Source organism: Chlamydotis macqueenii, chromosome 1, assembly GCF_036417535.1.
Source record: "Chlamydotis macqueenii isolate bChlMac1 chromosome 1, bChlMac1.mat, whole genome shotgun sequence".
Classification (NCBI taxonomy): domain Eukaryota; kingdom Metazoa; phylum Chordata; class Aves; order Otidiformes; family Otididae; genus Chlamydotis; species Chlamydotis macqueenii.
This window is the reverse complement of record NC_141556.1, coordinates 138,703,752-138,726,357: the sequence shown is the minus strand read 5'-3', so window position 1 is coordinate 138,726,357 and position 22,606 is coordinate 138,703,752. Positions and strand designations below refer to the sequence as shown.

The 22,606-nt window shown below is 36.1% G+C and overlaps 1 protein-coding gene across 6 annotated transcripts; it reads right to left on the bottom strand.

Annotated features, from left to right (window-relative positions):
• Positions 1-706: 706 nt before the first annotated feature.
• On the bottom strand, positions 707-22,422 carry PNPLA4 (patatin like domain 4, phospholipase and triacylglycerol lipase). 6 transcript variants are annotated; one of them, XM_086768244.1, is made up of 9 exons: positions 22,357-22,422; positions 20,803-21,112; positions 19,932-20,058; positions 15,809-15,993; positions 12,705-12,799; positions 12,390-12,525; positions 8,987-9,052; positions 3,448-3,600; positions 707-1,542 (listed from the first exon to the last, which is right to left on the bottom strand). In XM_086768244.1, the coding sequence occupies exons 2-9, from the start codon at positions 20,956-20,958 to the stop codon at positions 1,411-1,413; spliced, it is 1,050 nt and encodes a 349-aa protein (XP_086624370.1). In that variant the 5' UTR covers positions 20,959-21,112; positions 22,357-22,422; the 3' UTR covers positions 707-1,410. The 6 variants fall into 6 exon arrangements, with proteins under 6 accessions (XP_086624370.1, XP_086624361.1, XP_086624380.1 ...); XM_086768235.1 differs by lacking the exon at positions 22,357-22,422 and adding an exon at positions 21,473-22,117; XM_086768254.1 differs by lacking the exon at positions 22,357-22,422 and adding an exon at positions 21,713-22,117.
• Between the last annotated feature and the right edge of the window lie 184 nt (positions 22,423-22,606).

Here is a 22,606-nt window from a genome sequence, read left to right as displayed (position 1 = left end):
TGAGCCAGGCATAGCTCTCTTGGTAGCACAAAGGTAACATTTCAGCTTTACACACAAAAACGCTGTCCTACAGATGTGGAAGTCTTGCAAGCTATCCTGTTTTCACTGTATACTGAATATTATGTGTCTAGTAAGAGTTGCTGTTCTAAAATGAAAGTAAGCTGCTTTCCATCAGCATTTTCTTTTAAATTTCTTTCATTATCAAAAACAGTAATAAAAGAATTAAATCCCTGACACATGAATTCTAATCTCATGCTATCTACATATGAGTATAAATCTGGTGGTTATGTGCTGAAGAGGCTTTTAAACAGCTACAGCAGACTTAAAAAAAAAAAAAAAATTTCTCACCTTCCCAGATTTTTTGTTGTTTTGGGGGAATTCTGTAATTTCATACTTGTTTAATTAAATCTCTAATTTTTTTTTTTTAAGTATTAAGAAATCAGCTTTAAAAATACACTTAAAAACAAAATACTGTTTGCTTTTAAATAAATAGTTGTGGATTTTAGGATTTAGGCAATAAGACTGAAAATCTTGAACTTGCACTCAAGGTAGTCAACGCAAGGTGAATGGTAAAAGAATGAGATACTTGACTCTGAGTTCATTACCTGCTGACTTACTTCAGCCTCTCTCCAACAGACTCGTTTTTTGCCGATAATCAGGTTGTTACAGCATTCTGAGAAATTTATAAACGAACTCTTCACAAAAGTTTCAAGAAAATATATTTATTCAATTTTAGCAGCAGAAGAAAACATAATAAGTATTACAATTTCTTACACCCTTCTTTACAATATATTTTTATGTTCAAACATCACAATTCTGTTACAAATTTCAACTAGTATTTCAAATTTTCAAAGATCACATTCACTGAAAAAAGTAAGAAATTTTAATGTTAAAAATAACACATAACAGTAAGAGTGCAAATGTTTTTTTTCTTGTGTAGTGCTAAGTGTTCAAGCCCTTAGAACACTGCAAGATACGTATTAGATCAGCAATATTGCAACCATCCATGCACAACTACTATGTTAAATGAACAATATAGACTGTTATTTTTCATGGTACAGCCTTCATTTGTCTCTCAAATAATGCTGAAAAAGACTTTTCTAAATTTCTGCAATTATGACAACACAAGCTTTTTACAAATTCCACAATCAAGTCCTCAGCTGAAGCAAACTGGACCTAAGCTTGAACCTCCTCAAAACAAGACAACTACCAGACAAGTACACTTCCATCCTGACATGTTTATACAGGTCTTCAGAGTGCAACTGATACTGTCTCAGTGAAGCAAATGCAATTCCATTGGGATTTTTATTTCCATAAACTGGAACTGGGACAGCGATCCCTCGGATCCTGTAAGATGCCTGTAGTTGTGTTTTGACAGCCTTCAGGTTTTGTTAATTTTCTGTGTACCATCTATTCAAACCAGTTTTCTTTCAGTAAAAAATGTACAGTATCATCAAATCCATTTTGGTACAACAATTCCATTTTCTCCTGGTTTGGTGGGAACAAAGCTTGATTAAGTCTTACTAGGTTGGCCAGAGACAGCTGCAATGGAGCGAGAAGGTATAAATTAGTTTATTAAAGCAACCTATCTAGACTTGATTGTGTTGCTATCTGTTCTGTCATGTGTTTCACGCACCATATGTAAAAACAAAAGACCAGCATGGCTATGTCTGCACTAGTAAATTAGTCATGTCCAGCTACACTGCTCAGCACCAAGAGAAACTGCTGCAAACAGTCTGCATATGCACTATTAAACTCACAGCCTCCAAGACCGACTGTTTGCCTGTGAAATTGCCCAAAGTTTCTAAAACATTTTAACTTCAGAAACATCCCCAGAATCGTCTGGTAGAGTAGTAGCTGGCACATGCTAAACTTATGCAAGGAAATATTTTGACAACTTACTAGTGCAAAAAACCACATTCTTGGGAACATTCCCAGGCAACGTTTAACAAGAGGGTATAAATGTAGCTTGTATTACTAACAAACTAAGAACTATTCTGTATCTCAAGTGGTCACTTTGATGGTGTAAAAAGATTTCAGAACTTCGTTCTTGAATAAAGGAATTAAATTGTTTACAACAAAATTAAAAATATAATTAGATTGAATAAAGTTCCGAAAGCTTCATTTATACGATTAATTTAACACTTTAGACTCATACTTTATTATACACAATTTTGAAAAACAGTCTCAAAATCATCTTCATTATTTGAAGTAAGCAATTATTCAAATTCTGACATGAAGATACGGAGGAGGTTCACCGAGACAGAAAATAATTCACATTGCAATATGGATAAATGAAGATATATAACTTCACTTTATGCAGTTTATAATATTGTTTAAAAAAACCCTTATTCTTAGTTCACATTTTTGTAGCTCTAAAAACTAAGGGTGCTTCAAATTGAATAGTTTAAAACATTGCCTGAGATTCTGCACAAGTCTGCACTTGCAGGACCCTAGAAGCCACAAAACTCTGCAATTAATTTTCTGTCTCTAAATGAATATAATCACCAGCTCATTTTCCCTCATCTAGATATACTAGATATTAGATATAAATCAGAACCAAGAAATACACAGTAAGCAATTGCATATATTTTCAATATATATGAAATCAATAATTTAATGCTTTATGATCATTTACCAAGTACTATCATTCTTTAAATCTCTCTGTAAACATTATAAAGATTCAGAAACTAGTTAAATTTAGGATGACATAACTCAAATTAAGAAAATATATTATGAACTGTCTAAAATAAACTTTAAAGAAGTAATAATTATTCCTAATCTTTATTTTTTCCTTCTAGTGGAGTTTTATTGACAGACAGGTCTACTGCTATTCAATATTTTCTTTCATCATGTCAAAGGAAGTAATACTGTAGTTAAATTTTGTGAGATAAAGCTTGCAAAGACAGAAATGTCAACAATGGAACTAAGGCCATAAAAATCAGTTTTAGCTTATATTTCAATATGTAGAAATGTTTCTGTAACATCTAACAAAATAAATTCTGGAAAAATATTGTGGTCACAAGTGTTCAAAATCTTAATACAAGCTCTCTTGAGCAATAAGATGACAAGTCATTGTATACCATTTCAAATGTACGACTGAAACTTGTATTTTAAATTCCGTTAGAGTAGCTAATTTCAATAAGTATGAAGCCAAAAACAACTGATACTTAAAGCAAGCCTAGATTATTTACAGTTAATAGTCTCTGATAATTTGCTCAATTTTGTACCAGAGCAATGCTTTTCAACCTTTCTGACAAAATTTATTCTACATTTTCCTTCCCTTGTGTTTAAGAAAAGTTGATACTCCATTTGTAAAACAGAAAATGTTAAAACATTACTTAAATTGATATATAAGGCAAAAATAAATACTTAAAAACAAGCCTAACTTTAACTGCTCAACTACTTTTTCTTCTTCTGAAGTTATTTACTAAACAAACAACTCACCATTATATCTTGTTTTGCAAATTTAACATAAAGATCCACACGTCCTTTATCCTGTGGACAGATATCTAATCGACCACTGAAAGGAGAAATCGTCACAGTTCTTCCAACAGGCAAGATCGGAAGGCCATTGGTAAGGCCACCATCAACCCACTTCTACTGGAAAATAAAAATATTTTCATAGGAACCTTAGTACAATATGTTCATAACTGAATATTTCATCCTTCCTGTCCCTATCTCCTCCACTCCACCCCCTCAAGAAAACTTACAAGTCTCCTTCTCAGAATACCATGCGTAGGCTTGAGTAAGAGGCATAAAAATCAAGGAACTGACAATGTACAGATAGAGTGTTTACTCAATGAGCATTTGACATAATATGTAAATATGTGTGCAATGTATTTATCAAGCTACTGATAAGGCTTGTTTGTTGATCTAATAACAAAATGCTCCATGCAGAATTTTTCTCAACACATACATAAAAAGATAAGATTGTTAAAATTACAGGTGAACCGTATCAGATAATGTATGCTTCTCTAAAACATTACTTTGATTCACACTAGGAGAGGGACAATCTGTACGTGCAGGTAAAACTGACTGCACAAGCTAAACCAAACATGACTCCTCTCTTCTTCCAGAGCCTCTTGTCTTCTTACATACACAGCACAAGACAGCAATAGCTGGAAACTGCAGGGTAAAGGTGGGAACAACTATGGCACATAAAAGAGCGAGCAGACATCAAGTCTGCTAGAGAAGTTGAATGTAGGAAAGAATGAGGAAGAAAAAACTAAAGCAACCAATGAATTTCTTGCAGAGCCCCACTTATTTATTGGTTCTAAAGGCAGTCTAGGGGCACAAGCGTGATCTTCACAAGGACCACAGCCAAATTCCATTCCAGTATAAGCATGGACAACTGTGACATCTCTTTCCAATATGTTATATATATTCATATTTCTTTCTGTGCTTACATGCATAACCCCATACTCAACATCAGTCTATCAGCTAATGCATTTGGTGACATCATACATGAGGTCTGGTGATCAAAAGCATCTCACTGAATTTTAAGCATCTACAGCCAAATTAGTCATTCGACACTCCCTTTATCGTCAAGGGAGAGAAAACACTTATAGCACATGATTCACCTTATCCTAAAGTAGGCATTTACATCTTATTTGAATTGTGCTGAAAAAGTGTTTTCTTCTCCTCTTCTCCACTAATTATAGAGGAAATCTACATTAACTATGTAATGCAGACTACTGCAGACATCTAAAGCTAGACAAGTTGAAATGCTGTAAGAAATAATATTCTAAGATTCACCTTAGCCAGTGTTTCTTAAGGGTTTGACCTCCCCAAAGATAAACTGAATACTCCAGGATACCACCTTTGAGTCTCATTAACACAGAACACTACAAAAAAAATGACAAGTTGTACTAGTACTCTTTAGCACTAATCAGGCAGAAGACTGCTTTTCTGCTGTAGGTGATACTACATGTGACCATTATGAAATGGCAAAATAATGCAAGTTCTTCCACAAAATTACTGAAAGTGTCACAGGAATTCAGTCACAAAATAAAAAAAAAAATCTCTCATAAAAAGTATTCTACTGGGAAGTTGTTCACAACATCTAAATTAAACTTCTCTTAAAACTGTTGTCAAGACACTAGCTTTCAATGCAGTGACAGCTATACAGGAAGCATTATCTCAGGTTACAGTGTTTGTTCTTCAGAAGTCCCTGGGATTTTCTGAGGTTCAACACTTGGTTGTATAGATCCCTCTCAGCTGTCTCCTTTACTCTTCAAGAAAGCTTTCTCTTAATTCTATAAGTATGGATTTCTCTCAGTGCCACATTTGAGTTCATGCAACCAAAAGAATTTGTTGTCACTTGCCTCTCTTTCCACCATCAACTCCCATATCTGGTGACACACAAATTTACTCTTTTACACATGGATATATATTGCAAGCATCACTGGGAGGGGAGGAGGGGAGGTTACTTTGTCCCTCCACCCCAACCTTTTCTTCACTTTCTCAGATGAAATTTGCCATTTCACATTTCTTTTATGCTCCTGAAATATAAGCTACAAATATTCACATTCAACAGTCACTATGGCCCTTCTCAGCCTATTATTTCATAACATGCGTTAGAGCGTCACATTAGCTCCTGATGCCAGTACCCACAATCCACCATTGAATTCATTCACTTTCCACAAAAATCGTATTTCTCAACACTTAGGATTCAGATTGTTTTGCCTTAGAAAAGGAGGCCAAAAAAAATAAATAGAAAATATGATATTCAAAACCATTTAAAACCATCTTTCAGACTTCTCAAAGTCCACTACACCATTGCTGCAGTAACTGTGAGTAAAGCTACAACAATACCTTAACATTTCTAACACCACAGCTTTTGTGTGTGCGTGTCTAGAAACAGTCATTTATTACTGATCTATATGGAATATTCCTTGGAGTACTACGGGGCTTTTTGTTGCAATTCCTGTAGTTACAAGAACAGTGGAGTCCCTGTCTAAGCCAAGTTGAAGATTCTGTAACAAACAACAATAGTCTTTCACAAGTCTAGCTTAGTACTTTCAGCAGTTAGAAGTTCTCCCACTTTTAAAAATTGGGATTTCTTAGGTTTTTCTTCTCTCCTCTTATGTAATTTCAGTATTTATTTGAAAATTAAACCATTTACCAAGGCAAGGGCAATACTTTTTATTAAGCATTATCTTCTGTAGATTCTGTTATTCCTGGCTGATGTGCCTTCTGTCATTTTATTTTCTTTCAAGCATTTGGGAGACACTGCTTCTTAGTCAAAAATATTTTGGCTCCAGAGTCCCTCATGTTACATGATTAAAATAAAACATGCTGCAAATAAAGAAATGTAATGTCCCAAATTCTTTTAATTCCATTAACCAGCTCTTGAAAAATGCTTCTTAACTGATGAGGCAAATTCCTGGTAACTTCTTAATGGGTTTTTTTTTTTGCAAGTACAGTGCAAAGACAATGAAAACCAAACCAGACAACAAAACTGTGGACGCAGGCTGGACCTAAGAGAATCTACCCATTTATCAGTAGATGGTTTTTACAAAGCTGTTTTGTACAACTACAGTGACACAAACTACATCAGATACAGTCAACTCAATCATCTGCAGATCTTTATCTGTCTTAAAGATTAACCTTGCCAGAGATTCAGAGGACACCGAACCAACTCAAAGAAAGATAATTTTACACAGGGCAAGTTTGCTCTGCTGAAGCAGCGTCCAAGGGCACCTTAAATACTCAGCCCAGGTAAAAAGCTACTTGAAGCCATTAATAGACTATAAATTCTCAGATGTTTTTACACTTCTTTTTCCTTCCAATTATTTCTAGGCTCATCAAACCAGAAAATACCATACTAGGAACAGAATTATGTTCTGTCTATGCTAGCATGCAATTTAGCTTATTCACCCCAAAAGTCTAGCCTCCAAGCATGCACACTACAGGTACGCTAGCTAATTCCAGTGTTAGCCAAGTGCTTCCCAAAAAGCATTCTTCCCCCCAAAAAAAAAAAAAAACCCAAAAAAAACCCCCACAAACAACTGAAGTGCAATCCTGGGAACAGTTTACTTTGGGGTTCACTCTCTGTAGGCAGTATGGACAGGCTAGCAACAAGTTTGGCTGTCTTCTGATACTATTTCAGCAAAACTGTACCACACTCCTTTACGTATCATGTAACATGTACATCAGATAACATGTTGAAATACATTTCAGAAACACTCCCTGATGACCTGGTAATACATATGCAGGTGACGTATGTAGCTCAGAAGATCCAGACCAACTGTTCTGCAGCACAGATAAGGACAGTAGACTCGAGCAGCTAGCAGGGACTAAGCTCGATTCCATGCTCTTACGGACCATATGGCCTAAGGAATTTACTCCCAGAAACTAGTGTAAATGCACACAAATAGAATTTTGGTCTGTTACAGTAAAGCTTTCAGGAAAGTTGGAATATGATGCTAATATGATAGGTGGTCTCACAAAGCCAAATCAATATACAATCCATCTCTCTCACTTCAGTGCTTACCACGTCTGGACCATGAGGTTACAAGTCATGTATTCGGCTCTACACTGCATGCTTTAGGGCCCCTACTACCCATCCACATGTACTTACCCACTATTCCAAGCCATGGAAATACTACTGCAATAGAGATCCTATGGTTTTTGCTCTCACTCTGCTCTAAGTATTTTATGCTAAAGAATGGAAGTCACATTAATTTACAGGCAACAATCTTCTCAAAAAAAAAATTAAATCCCCAAACCACAAATGCACTGTTTTACAGAGTATGAAAAAAGTCAGCGCAGACATGCAGAACTAATTATTCCAACAAATAACAATAAATGAAAGCAACCTTCTTCTCAGAAACTGCCTTTTCTGAATCTCACTTACAGAGAGTAGTAAGAAGCTTTGGGAATGATAGCAAGCTTTCAAGTAACATAAGAACCAGCTTCCATGAAACATTCATGGATTTCACTTCTGAATGAAAAAAATTAAGTCAGGTGGGAACAAGAACTGTCCACTAAGAAGCTGCAAGCAGTCTCCATTTAACTCAAGCAGTCAGGCAACACTGCTTTAAACTCTTCAAACAGTTTAGCTGATATTTATTGCTGCATACTTAATTCTAAACCAAACTAGTTTTCTGACATAATGAAATCCAACTCCCTCTTGCTAGAGACAAAGGCATACGGTTTTGTGGGGAGGTTTTTTGGCAGGGTGGCTGTGAGCATTATAGATCTAAAGGCATCACTTGGATGTGTATGAAGAAATAAAGTGAAGAGTAGTAGGACTTCTCAGAAATAAATAAATGGCTGTTTTCATGCTCCCAGTAATTATGGAACAGAGTAAACAGTCAAGATTATTCTTAAAATATTTATGTAAGAAAGAAAAAGGTTCTTGAAGCTAAAAGAAGTACAGGCAACTGTGAAAAGGTTTTCTTATAGTAGTATACTTCTCAAAACTTCACAGCCATGTGCTACAGAAGAAAAAAAAAAAGTTGAATGTTTAATGCTTGTCCAGAGGTAAGAGATTTGAAGGTACCTGGTAAGCATGTAATTCTGTACAGAACATGAGAACAACATATACATAAACACACACATGTACTCCAGCAGTTTTAATCTGCCAAGACCTTGTTTATCATTCCTTCCAATTAAACAGAAAAGCACAATGGTGGTCCTTTAAATTCCAAAAAACATCTTAGAGTTAGTAACACAGCCTGTTGGGAGAAGCATCTTTACAAAGAGAAGCTTCTTCTCACGGTAAGTGTTAGACGTTATCTCTAGGAAACAGTCATGCTAGAGATCATTTCAGTCTCAGCACCCACAATTTTTGAAACAACACATGAACAAATTCATGTCATATTTCACGGTGTTAACCTACAGTATCAACAGAAAGAATAACTATTCTACAAAATATAGTACTACAGTTCTCTTCCCCTTCTCTTCTAAATGAAGAATGCCCTTACACACACACACACACACACACAAAAGTTGGTAGTTAAACTTAATGAAAAATTACCTCTCCTTTATATTCCATTGGCTTAATTCCTGCATATACTGGTACAAAACTACTTGCTAGTAGGACCTAGAAAAAAGGCAAGCAGAAAGAACAGAGAACAAAACTGAAGAAAAGGAAACAGTCATTCTGAACAAATACATATTTCCATACGTATTTATCTATATTACATAATATAGCAGTAATCAGTCAATATATTAGTTTTACATAAAACCATTGAGTTTGGTTTTTTTATGACTTGACAGTGACAATTCTCAAAACAAAATATCACAAATTAACTCATTGATTAATGTGATTCAAAAGAGTATGAACTTACTTCATAGTGGGTAGAGCTAAATCTATGATTTTGCAGAAACTAAATATGCACATGCTGAAAAAAAAATGCAATATACAGTACTGTCAAACAAGAAGCAGACCAATTCATTCTGCTGGCATATTTATACAGTGTTTACTTTTCTCATAAATCAGATTTTCTAAGCATTCAAATGTTCCAAAATACTACAGATAGTCTGAAAATTCACATAGGTATATCACTGATTTGCACTTAATACATTCAAGTATTTAAAAAATTAGAATTTTCCCTATTGTAAGCCTACATTGCAGACTACAGCAGTTCTTTTTTTAAGACCAGGACACCTCTTCTGTCATGTACAGACGCGCACACACACATACATTTCTGTCCACTCATAGCAATATCTATGAGAGTGTGTATGTATCTCTATACCTATGTATCTGCCCACACTATCTATATGTGCAATTAGTATATAGGACTTCAGAGAGAAGGGGTAGATGTATGGCTGAAGTAGTATGTTAGGAAGTTTCATATCACTAAATGTGGCAAATATGCATGCATGTACTTGCATGGCAGCATCAGAGACAAATCTGGGGAACAGAAACAGGCTACAGACTGGAGTATATATTATGTGAAAGCTGATCAGGTGCAAAAAAAACCACAGTCCATGGAGATTATGGAAGAAAATGCTTGAGGTTTTTTTTTGGTGGAACTGCATTTATTTTTATAACAAATTAAGCTACTTTCAGTATTAAACACTTCTCCTCCCCTAACAAGTTTTAATTAAGGCTCTATATGAAGGCTTTAGCTTTCACTTCAAAAACTCTTTTCATGCATGTTTCTCTTCCTAGTGATCTAAAGCACCAGAGCTTTGTCTGAGGTCAGATAAAAGGCTTTGTCTTATTTTCCAAATGTGAAATTGTGGCTATTTCTCTTCCAGACAGGTCTTCCCCTCACAAAAGTGTAAGGTCCCCCTTGAACCCATTCCTCTCCAGATTTCCAAAAGTGACATCCCATGAGGTTCCCAAGTTCCTAACATCAGCTTCTTCCCCTGCTCAACTCCCTTTCTCCTCTCTCCTTCAACTACATCTTTCTGACTTTGGCACATTCTAAACTAAGACAAATGGGGACAAAAGCTTTAGTGAAGGAAAAGAGTCACAACCAGATGACCTCTGAAAAGTGTGAATTATTTTCAAGAAGACTGAAGAAAGCATTTGGCCCTCCTTATAAAGTGACACTGACCTCAAGAGTGGGTTGAGGAAGAACAAGTTTGAAGAACTAATACTTTCAGTATTTCCCCAACACCAACAGACCAGTGTGGACTCCAATTCACTGCTCCCACCTTTTCAAATGAAATACAATAGTGTTCTGTGCCCTGTTCCCTCACAAACATACAAATCACGCCTCTCTTTCCCCTCACCTCCACTTTAAGAACTGCAAGTCTAGAGCACTGGTACATGATGATTGTCTTCATATAGATAAAGACTATTTCAGAAGTGGGAGACTATGAACTGCCTTTCTGCAACCACTGTGAACAGTAAAAGAAAGTAAGAGCTTTAAATTGTAGCAACACATACTCAGTTTAGCCATTATGAAAAACTTTGTAACCACATGGCTTGTTAAGCATTGAAACCAATTGCACACAGAAACCGAGAGATTTCTGGCAGAGGGTACAGGAGTTTTGCTGTTATAGAACACTGTCTGCCCAGCAGTATCTTTATCCATGCCTTGGATAGGGTCAATCATGTCTAGGAGAGGTGTAATATGATTATACAACCTTAACAAGCTCTATCCTCCATGCCAAAGGGGCAGCCACCAACACTCAGACTGTTGTATAAATGATACATGCGTTAGCTGAAGTCATGCACAAAAACATGGATTACAAAATGCAATGGAAGAACAGACAATATGAATGTAAGCCAATGAGCAATTATTCTGAATTTTATTACTGTTATTCCAACCTATTCCGCTGAGAGCGTATAGAACAAAATAATAGAACATAAATAGTTAAGTCAATGAAAGAACTACTGAAATACTAATAATATGTATGTATTTCCAAGGCTGTCTTGATGCTTCTGGCTGTCTTCAGGTTAGAAGACTTCACTGCACATAATAATCTCCATGCTTGTCACTGCTGGCTACCATAGCCAACAATAACACTTCATAATTTGAAATAAACTTTTTGCATAATTATGTTTGCATGGTTAAGTCCTACAAATTTTGAGAACTGATAGACTGTGTACAATGTAAGATTTTTTAAGATGATACTTTAAAGGCAAACTTCCAATGCATCCTTTGAGATTTTGTTAACACGTGTGGGTTTTTTTTTTTTTTTTTTTTCTTCTTAAAGCATTAACTGTAAGGAACCTCTTATCTACTCTAAGCATCCACAATGACAGGGAAAGAAGGAATACCTTCTTATTCTATTTCCTCCTTTATTCTGCTATATCTTATTATGTCCTCCACTAAGATACAACCAATTACCAGAAAGAACATTTGCATTACAGGCATCTGAATTCCTCCTACCATTTCATATCAGCTTATGTATACAATCCTGATCCAAATTTAAAAAGTGACATTCAAAAGAGAGGATGGGCAATAAAAGATATGCTTTCCAGAGACAGGTAAAATACAATTTATATGCTCTTAACATTCTATCTATTCCCCACAAGGACTTGTAGAAATTGTTAGATTCTTTTTAAGACAGGAATTTCCTTTTCTTTACTTTTTTGTTGATGAAACATAATATAAATAGTATCAGTGAAGTAAGGATGCAAAAACACTTAGCTACAAAATTAGGAGATTCTCTATTTTATTCTCAGTTACTGTAACTGTTCGTTACCTTGTTACTTTTTAAACAGACTTTGCCTACAAGGTAGTACTTTAAAAACAGATGAAGGAAACACACATACACAAAATAAATCTTAGCAAAATTTGTGAAACTGTAGGACGAAATTCTGCTTCCATTGTTTGCATTATGGTTGTAGTACCACTGATAGCGTAAGTGATTACTTGAGTAAAACAGTGACTTACTGTACATCTAATAACATATGCCCAAGCCCTGAAGAAACTCAAAACATTTTTATTTAAAGCAGCAATATTCAACTTAATTACCTTAATGAGGTCCTCCCTGGAGGCAAAACTTGAAACCAAGTGATTTTCTCCATTTCTGGTGTTAGTGACTGACACATAGAGCCGGTTCTCAGCTATCTCATGAGCATCAGAAGGAAGAATAGACTCTATGCCTTCCCTAGCATAAAGAAAATGCTAAACATTATTCACCATCATTATTTAAAAACCTTACAAATATTTTAGAAGTGAAAGAAAGAGTGCTAAACTCCCCACAGTATATATATAAAAAAAAAAGTACACTCTCCATTTTGAGAGCTTCACACAAAAATGATCTTATAAATACATTAAGATAAGTACCTAAGTGTTTTCATAAAATCATAACCAGGCGTTACAGCACCAAAGTCCAATTTTCTAACTTCCTCTGCAAATCCATAGGCAAACTTCTTACATGTCTGCAAATTAAAATATTCACCATTAATGATGTTTTAGATATGGGATGTTCAACTGTGGCATCTAAAACATACTAGCGGCTAAAGCTTTAATCAAGAGAAAACTACAAGATCTGACTAACATATTTTCCCATACGTGCTTGGTTTGTAACAAGATACACATAACAAAATGTTGATCCTTTTACAAGACCTAATTTGCAAGAAAACATGATCCCTAACTTAAGAAAAAAACAACAAACCAAACCCTCACAAGAATACCACTTTAACAATCAAGTAAAGTTAAAGGCTATTTTTCCATGTATTATCACTGCTAAATAATCAGTTCTCTGAACCATGCCATTACAAGAACAAATATTTATATTTCAAATGTAAAGCCATCTTTTATTTTAAAGACTACTTCAATACCAAAATCAGACACAAGTACCTTAAGATGTCTATAAGCATTAAAAAATTTACAATTATTACAATTTATTCTACATTAGGCAGTTAGGCTTCTTCTGTAGTCAATCAGCTGGAAAGAGCTGTCTCTCTCTCCTAACAAAGAAGAAACCCACAAAACCCTACATAGAAGCACCTGAGAACTACTATCTTCATATCTAAGATGCTTTAATAAAGTGTCAGAGAGCTAAGAGTAACACGGAGATGGATGAATCCAAACCTAGGTTAATGACAGAAAACTACTTTCCATACTACAAGTACTAAAAATAGACCATACCTAGACTCTCAGTTCTTGCTTGCAAAAGGGACAACTTCTTACAGCTACAAGTTGTTTATAATGTTAGTGCTAGAAGCGTTAAATGATATATCTAAATTTGAAACTGTGACTCAGGACATATTTAGAAATTGTAACGACATTAATCAAGTTAAGAAAATTTGACATCAAACATGATCGAGGTACTTTTGAAATAAACAGGTACTTATCTATAACTCTATAAACCTCCCTAGAATTCTCAAGTCCCATGCCTTTTCAACAGTGACAAAAATCCAAGATACAACTGAAAAAAGGTACAAACTATCATATTAGAACAGCAACAGTCAAAACAAGAAATCCTCAATGCTACATTTTCTCCAAAGTAAGCAAAGGTTGTATTAGAGCTCTGAGACTTGGAGACGGACAAAGTCCTAATTATAGCTTGTCTAAAATAGTCATTTCTGTGAAGAGGAAAACAAAAAGTTACCTGATGTAAGTGTTATATTTGTTGATATAAAATATTTCAAGTTAGAAATATAATAAAGGTAATAACATAATTATCGTGATACGAAAAGTTAATTCTAATCAGTACACAACACTGCCTTTACGTAAATTCCATGGGAATTAAGAAGAATTAGTCCCCCTGCAAAAATATCTCTCACTTTTCCATTTAAACAATGTAACAGAATGACTAAAACGTAAATAATTATAAAAAAAATTAAAAGGACTAAAGTTCATTAAATGTTCTTCAGTTTGCATTAAAATGACATATTTGAAAGGAAAAAATCCATCAGACTCAATGTAACGTAGGCTTAGTCGCCACAAAAGTAAATAAAAACCCTTGTAATATTTTTACTTAGAAAGATTTTTGTAAGTTGGATCAAGCTGGGAAAAAAATGCTCATATCCAGAGCCCAGAACAGGCAGAAAAATTTCCTTGGGCTAAGAAAAGGCTAGCTGCTGTACTCACCAGAAAGGAAATTAAAGTCAGGGGTACGCATTATACCAGTCAAATTTGAAACTGAACTACTAGTCAGAGGTTACAGAAAAGGAGTAACACCTGAACAGAATACAAGCAGAGTGCTCTTCACAGCAGAGTGGAACTTTCCAAATATCAATTCATAGAAAGAATGCACCTCAGGAGTGGTGGGGCAGAAAGAGGCCAGGGAGTAACTTACTGCTGAAAGCAACAGAAGTATGACTAACTGCAAGTTAAGTTCATATCACAGCAGAAACAAACAAAAAAAAAAATCAGAAAGATCAGTGGCAGAGTGTGATATTGGCTGAGACTACTTCTTAATTAAATGCAGTGAAAGTTCTAACAAGCAAGGCCCAGAGAAAGTTACCTGATGCTCTCTGGATTGAAATCTAAGTGTACTTAGAACAAAAATTAACAGCCTTTTTTTCCCCAAAATAATGCTGTTTATTATATTCCTCAAAATATTAAAGGAATGTTAAACATTTTGGCAAGGCCTAGTCCTCTACATATGTTAAGGCACAGTTACTACAAGTCCTTCAGGAGGGCAAAGCAGCCTTAATCTACAGGGAAAAACAAAGAAAAGCCAATGCTTTCCCACATAACCTGTAATACAGTAGCCATTAAATAGCATTTTGCTGTTTCTACATGACACCATATCCATAGTGAGATAAGAGTAGCATCTCTGAAGAAAAAAAAAAGCAAACACACATGTATGCAGTGTGTCAGAGCAGGACACTCTAAAGGGTTAAACCTCCCTGGCATACAGTGGGGCTACTGCTGTTAAGTTATGAGCTGTACTGAGTCTACAGGAAGTGTGCAAGTCACTTCTTGTGTTGTCTACTGGAGCACAAAGAGTAAAAATAGATTTGAGCTGGTGTGTGCTGTTCTTTGACCTTATGAAGATACAGTCCGTCCACCATTTTCACTTCCTTTCACAAAAGGATGAAAGGATAGTGCTATACATTTGCTCAACAAAGCCCACCTCCAGCCATGAAAACAATTATTGACTCTGTAGTGCACATGTATGATTAAGTGCATATACATTTTGGTATTTTGGTTGCATGCAATTCAATATTCACACACATAAAACTTATATTGACATAGTTAAAAATACAAAATTTGTATGATAGGCTTTTGTCATAAAGAAATACTTGCTTCATAAACATTTTTGCCTGTAAGTCACAGATTTTGTTAATGAAAACAAATAGAGTCCTATTTCTTCACAAGAAGCAAGAAGAAAAACAAGAACCAAAATATTTTTAAAATCCTTAATGGTAGATGATTATATCAAAAATATCCTTTGAAAATGATCATGTCCTATACCTATGAGTTCATTAATTTACCTCTATATTTTCTGGTACTGCTAATAAGACAGTGGCGGCCAGTGATCCCGCAGAAGCTCCCGCAAAAGCTTTCACAATTTTCAGTAACTTCTTACCATGCCTGTAAAAAGCAGCTGCTGCCCCCAAGTGGTAAATACCCAGAAACCCGCATGCTGCAAATGACAGATTGATATGTTTCATTTTTGCTGTGGAAATAAAGTTTCACAGTCAGAAAACGGATCGCTTAATTTTACCTTATAGAATACATCTATTCTTTTGGCATGGCACACATACTATATATATATAATAAAAATCCATTTATTTAAGAACAGAAAAAAAACCTTTTGATTACCAAATAAGTAGCAGTTAGTTTAGCATCTCCAAAATTCAAAACAACTCTAAAATATTCCTTAGCATAAATTCCTTTTTCAATCAAGAAATATATATACACACACAACATAACTGCACATTTTCATCTAATTTATCAAAGAAATACAAAACAAAAGTAGCTACTCAAAAGTGACAAAAAGAATGCTGTTGGAGAGTGAACACCATTTGCCACCTAGAGGAAAAATCAAATTAATTATAAAACTTCTGGCTACTGTGTCAGCATAGTCCCCTTAAGCACAAATAGCCTTGAACCTAATATAATTCTCTAAGAAAGTGTTCTTTTTCCTTCACTTTTGGAACTGATTTGTCTACTAGTATTATTAGTAATCATAATAGACAGATTCTTAAAGTCATTTCTTATTTAGAAAAGAAAAAACACACAACATATTGTTGCTACTATTAAAAAAAGAAAGAATAAAAAAAAAAACACCAAAGTAAAACACTAAATGTATGAAAACACACACACACACAAATACTCTGGAGGTGTCAAGGACAGAATTTACACCTAACAAAAACCACAAACAGGAAGCATAAGTTCAGATCCTTAGTGCTGGCTTATTAAAAAAAAAAAGAAGCAGCTGTATATTTATTTTACACAAGTGTGTGATAATAAGCTTATTTAAATAAAAACAAGCATAGGCATGCTTATGTACATGTATATATACATCTTCTAAACCTTCTACAAGGCCCATCTACAAAGCATTCTAAAAGATTCTCTCTCCCTGCTGGAAAACATTCATATGTTCACAAATCAAAAAAAGATTAAAACTAAAATGAGTATCTAAAGCATAGTTACAGCAAGAAATTTTAGATTAAAGGATTTTTTTTTAAGGAGAAGAAGAAAAATCCCTACAAATGTAGAAGACAATCACACTTCAATGTATAAAGAATTAGCTGGTACATTGTCTCTAAAGTGAGAAGAACAGAAAAGGAGGTTGTGTGACCTGAAGAGATTATTTGAATCTCAGATCAAAACCTACTGAAAACACACTGACTGAAGCCAGACGTCCATGCCTTCTCTTACAAGGCAACAGCAACGGTTGTGTTATCAGGTCACTACATTTTTATTAATTAGGTTCAGTTCCCAGGTCTACATTATGTATTTGTCACATATAAATGAAATTTAAAAATACTTCAGTACAAATGTTCATTGGCAGATGACATTCATGTTCACATGACAGATCCAGTGGTTACATCTAGCTGCATGAGTACCTAAAGTGGGTAAATAATGAGAGAAAAAATAATCATAGAATAATTCAGGATGTCTTTTGCTCAACCTTCTGCTCAAAACAGGGTCAGCTATCAGATCAGACTGGGTTGCTCAGGGTTCTGTCCAGTTGTTAAGTGAAGAATCATGTAATGTTTATCTCCTAAGTGATAGCTCATACTTGTTGCTGGGTGAAACAATCAGATGATCTTTCATTTTTTCAGAGTATTAAAATTCAGTAGAGTATTGCAAATAATCAGCATTATAGAGAAGAAACAACAGAACATCAACATCTCCATTCAGCACTATGCATCTAGCTATGGGGAGGCTCTGTCCGTTGAATTGAAGGCCTCTTGCAACAAATCTGTAACAAAGCACTTAACCTACAAAGATTATACAGATGAATAAGAATCATGGTTCTATAAGGAACTATCTGCTTGACAGATGCAGTTAAGCAATGTCATTTCACTTTGCAAAGGGATGTCTGAGTAACAGGAAAAGAATAAGAAAGCATTCATTACATGAATGTCCTGTAAAATCAGAAAAGTAAGAAATAGGAAACCAAGATACTCACTTTTACAAGAATATAAAAACTTTCCTATTTCCTTTGATTCTTGCAAATATGTCATAGCAACACTTGATTTGCAAGTTAGAATGGTGTATTTCAGAAAGTATGATTCAAAAGTGTCTTTGCTTTGATGATCTGGAAGATCACTGCTCTTTTGATCAAAAAGAACAGTAAGGTTATAACAGCTCCCAACAGGACATACAGAGAAACTTAATTAAGTCTACAGTATGACTATTCCCTGCCAATTTATTTTAGAGTACCAGAAATAGAAGCACTGTCACATCTGGAGACAGACCACTTTTTCAGCTGCCTGAGCAAACAGCAGAAATTTTGTTATCTTAGAAAGGGTATGAAAGAACTCTTCCACAAGACTTCAGAACAAATATTCTTAGCTAATTTAATGTTAAGCTCTGACTGTTAAAGATATTATCCATTAATTAAAAGTTATATATATTATTATTATATATATTATAATATATATAATATGTATATATTATATATATATTGATTTTTTTTCTTAACATGCCAATGAAGCTCAAAAGATGCACAAATACATTTCAGCTGGACAGTGCACTCACTCACTGTAGAGACATGACGTAAACAGGGCATAGCAAATGCTTCTGCCACTGCTTTTCAAAAATGTTGTCATCTTACATGACTGGCAAATTTCAAAATATAAAGATTTCAATTGGCTAAGGGAATACGTATGCTTCTGCTGTCTACAAGAAAAAACAAGCCTAAGAAAAGATAAGTACAGGAAGAAACTAGAAGGACACTCTGGCTGTTCAATCTCATTACAGATAATGCAGCAGCATTCAGGAATAAACATAAACCTTCTATTTAAAAGATTCTCGGATCTATGAAAAAAAAAATCAATAGTGATTAAAAATACACTGAGGGAGGGGCTGGTGGTGGCATTTCTGTTTACTCTACAGTCTCTCATCCGTTTGTAATGGAAACCTACAAGAGAATGTATGTAAAGAGACAAGCCTGTACAGCAGAATTATGATACAGTACAATATAGCTTTCCCAGGATAGGAACTGTCTTCCTAATCATCATGCACAAGAAATAGCACAGTAGTTTCTCATATTGCTGTTTCCTGAGCAATATAATTACATATATAGTACAGGATCTCAGTGTCTTAACCAGTCATAACTACCTCCCTGTCATCCCATTTGTAAACAGAAGCTGAAAATGCCCAAAGCAACTGACTGGAAAAAAAAAAAAAACCAAACCTTTACAAACAAAAATTAAATATACATAGAATGTGAATGACCAAGCAGCCTAAAGCACAGGAACTAAAATGTATGATGCATAACAGCACATTTGAGGATTAGTTATTAGCTAGGAATGACAAAACAAGCAAAGTTATGGAAAGAATTGTTCAGCTAGGCAGCACTGCTAAAATACAGGTCATAATTGTAACTACTAATTTACCTGACTCAGAAATAATCACTCACATAGGAATGTTTAATTGTTTTTTCACATTTGTAACAGAAAAGAAGTTCACTAGCATCACAGACCATTTGTAGCCTTCAGTGAATATTCAAGAAACTGATTCTTCCGGCCAAAAAAAAGGCTCACACAAAACAATAACCAATCCAAGAGACAGTACTCCACTTAAGAGTCACCACAGTCGCTAGCAAGAGACCAGGAAAACTAAGTTTTGCATCTGCCCAGTCACACAGAATAAATATTGTAAGATTTTTATGAAGTTGAAGAAAAAACAAATTAAAATAATAATAATACAAAATAATCCGTATACAATACCATCTACCATTAAGACACTTAAGAAAATTACGTGTCTTTGCAAACTGTAAAAATTGTATATAATCTCCTTAAAACTAAAAAATAAACACACCACATGATACAGAATTTTCAAATTAAGTGTTTAGACCATCTTGATTGTTAACACAAGATGTCGAAAGAGGACAGGGAAGGCTGATTTCTTAAGAGAACATGGCAAAAGGTTCAATACCTTCTAAGGAATGTTGGCTTCCATCACATACTCCACTGGGACTTTTTCCAGCAGCTGTTTTAGTTCCCTCTGCAGTAGTAGCCACTCTTCTGTCTGCTACTGATTGTTTATCATTTGCCTTGGAAACCTACAACCATACAGTCAATAACTATTTAAAAGAGAAACAACAGGGAAATATAACATGAACATTATTTAAACAGATTCATAAAGTCAATTTAAAAAGCTGTAAAACCATCCATATTAATTTCTCAACTGCTTAGCCCTCTCTAAAATATGTTTTAAAAAAGTTCTAATATTTATAAAGTGCATGCATCCATTTATATTTTAAAGATTAACCTGACATCCAAAAAACCACTGCCATTTGGAACTCTCAGTGTCCAAGATTAGCCTTAATTTTGTGTCATTTCCCATTATTTTTGTTTATATTTGCAGATTTTTTTTTGGAGCCAAGCTCTCATATTTTTATCCTCCCTTACTGATCCAATAAAAATTGACTTTCCCCCGCACACTTTTTTTGTGCAATATTGCATTAGTAAGTTTTCCAGAGAACTCTGGTCCTATTCTTCACTAAGCAGCTGTCGCTCCAACTAGTAAGCCTGCCAGTTATCATGCAGTATTGTCTGTATTGTCAGTATTTTTAAAATAATTCATGTTTCTCCCCAGCTTAGAATTATCTGACACAAGAAGTTCATTCCGAAAGACTGGTTGTCCTGCAACTTCTTGCTGCCTCCCCCTTTACCTTGATAGGCACCTTCAATTCACAGATAAGACTGCAAGATCAAAGGCTCAGCAATGTAGATTATAAAATAAATTATATTATCACTGTATTGATGCATATCACTTATATCTAGAGCACCACAAAAATACTTACCTGGAATTTAACTCCGTTAAGCGGTGCTCTTGTGGTGCAATAGTTTAGAATTCCAGTACAGAACTGCTGAGTTTTTGGAAACATGCTATACAATCTGCCTTCTTTTAAATGAAGCAATAGTATTTGAGCACTACAAAGACTTTTAGCAGTCCACATTTTCTTAAAAGCAACCTCTGGATCCAGATGATGTGGTAAGCAAACTGATACTCTCAGAAGCTGTTTTACCGTGGAGTTACAAAAGAAGTATCAATAGATGAGCTTGGGCACCTCTGAAGTACACACCAGAAACTTCCTCTCTTCTAAACATAACCTGTTTAAAAATATTAAAAAAAAAAAAAGGAGCAGTTGAAAGGTAGTTGCACAGTAAGGCTTTCCTACTGTAAGGCCCTCTTTCACAACCCTCTCACGGTTAGCTATAGCTTTCAAAGGCTCACAGCCTAAAAGACAGATGCATTAATAGTTAATTAATTTGACAATGATATAGTTCTAGGTAGAACTTCTGTTCAGTAGCTCCTCGCCAGCCTCCACCTGGCACTGTGTTGTTCACCACCAACCATAAAGTCAACTGTTCATTCCAGAAACAGGAAGCACTAAAACTGTTAGTAACACAAAGAACAAGGGAACAAACTGTCCCTTGTAATTAACAACGTGAATACGCTGTTCCTTCTACCTCAGCTGAAAAACGCGCAAGGAGTGTTCCAGCAACTTCAGACCAATTGTTCACAAAACCAAAGGGCTGATGTCATGATTCTAGTAACAAACAATCAAGCACGCTGGCTGGTACGAGGCAAGCCTTGTAATCTTCTGTGCTATAAGGATATCGTAAAAGTGACACACAAACCAAACGTAAGCCTGGTTTACACCTAGCAAGACTTGGACCAGGAAGAATAACAAACGGAAATGCCCTTACTCAAAGACAGACTATTGCCCTGACTACCAGTGGCAACAAACGCTGTGCGATTCCGTGCAGGCAATGTCTCAGAGGCATACTACCAACTCCAAATTTAACCCCCATCAAATAAGTGAGTTTCAGGCTTTCTGCTTCATCCTGTGTGCCATGCGATGACGTCAACAACGCAGTTTGATTTTTCCTCCCTCCACTTTGCTCAGTAAACAACCGATATGAACACAAAAAAAAACCTGAGCTGAAACTGTGAGGCAACATTTTTAAACCTAACAAATACAGAAGGTGACAACCGATGCCACTACAGCATCAGGAGAAGTCACTGCGACTTTTAAAGTGCTAAGCGTGCGACAGAAGGGCGATGTTTTTGATACGTGGAATTAAAGGGCCACATCCCTCCCGATTTTAAGCTCAAACCCCCCTCCCTCCCGCCCTCTTTCCCCGTTTCCCCCCGCGCCGGCTCCTGCCCCGGGGGTCTAAGGCGGCCGAGACGACGCAGCTACGCCGCCCTGTCCCCCTCGGCTCCCAGACGCGGCGGAACGGCCCCGCCTCCCCCGTTAACGGCCACGGAGACGACTCCGGACCAGCAGGCACCAGCCGAGGCCACCGGCGGCGGCTCGTGCCCAACTGCCGCGCCCGCGCCGCGCTACCTCCCCCGGCGCTGGCTGCCCGGCCTCCGTGCGCTGAGGCAGGGGAGGGGAGGGGAGGGGAGGGGAGACGAGGGGGCGAGGGAGGAAGGCGCGTCCGCGGAGCCTTGGAGGAGCAGCCCCGCCCCCGTGACGCTGCCCCTCCGCGCGTGCGCAACAGGCGGCGGCCGGTGGTGGGCGGTGCGGCCGGGGGTGCCGGGCGGGGGGGGTTTGGGGGCGGCGGCCAGGGGGAGGGCAGGCACTGTGGTGCCCC

Coding starts and splice junctions, on each gene's coding strand:
- PNPLA4 (XM_086768244.1), bottom strand. CDS start 20,958: ATGTGGACTGCTAAAAGTCTTTGTAGTGCTCAAATACTATTGCTTCAT. Junction 12,526..12,704: donor GATTTTATGAAAACACTTAG/GTACTTATCTTA, acceptor TCTTTATGCTAG/GGAAGGCATAGAGTCTATTC. Junction 9,053..12,389: donor CCAGGGAGGACCTCATTAAG/GTAATTAAGTTG, acceptor CCTTTTTTCTAG/GTCCTACTAGCAAGTAGTTT.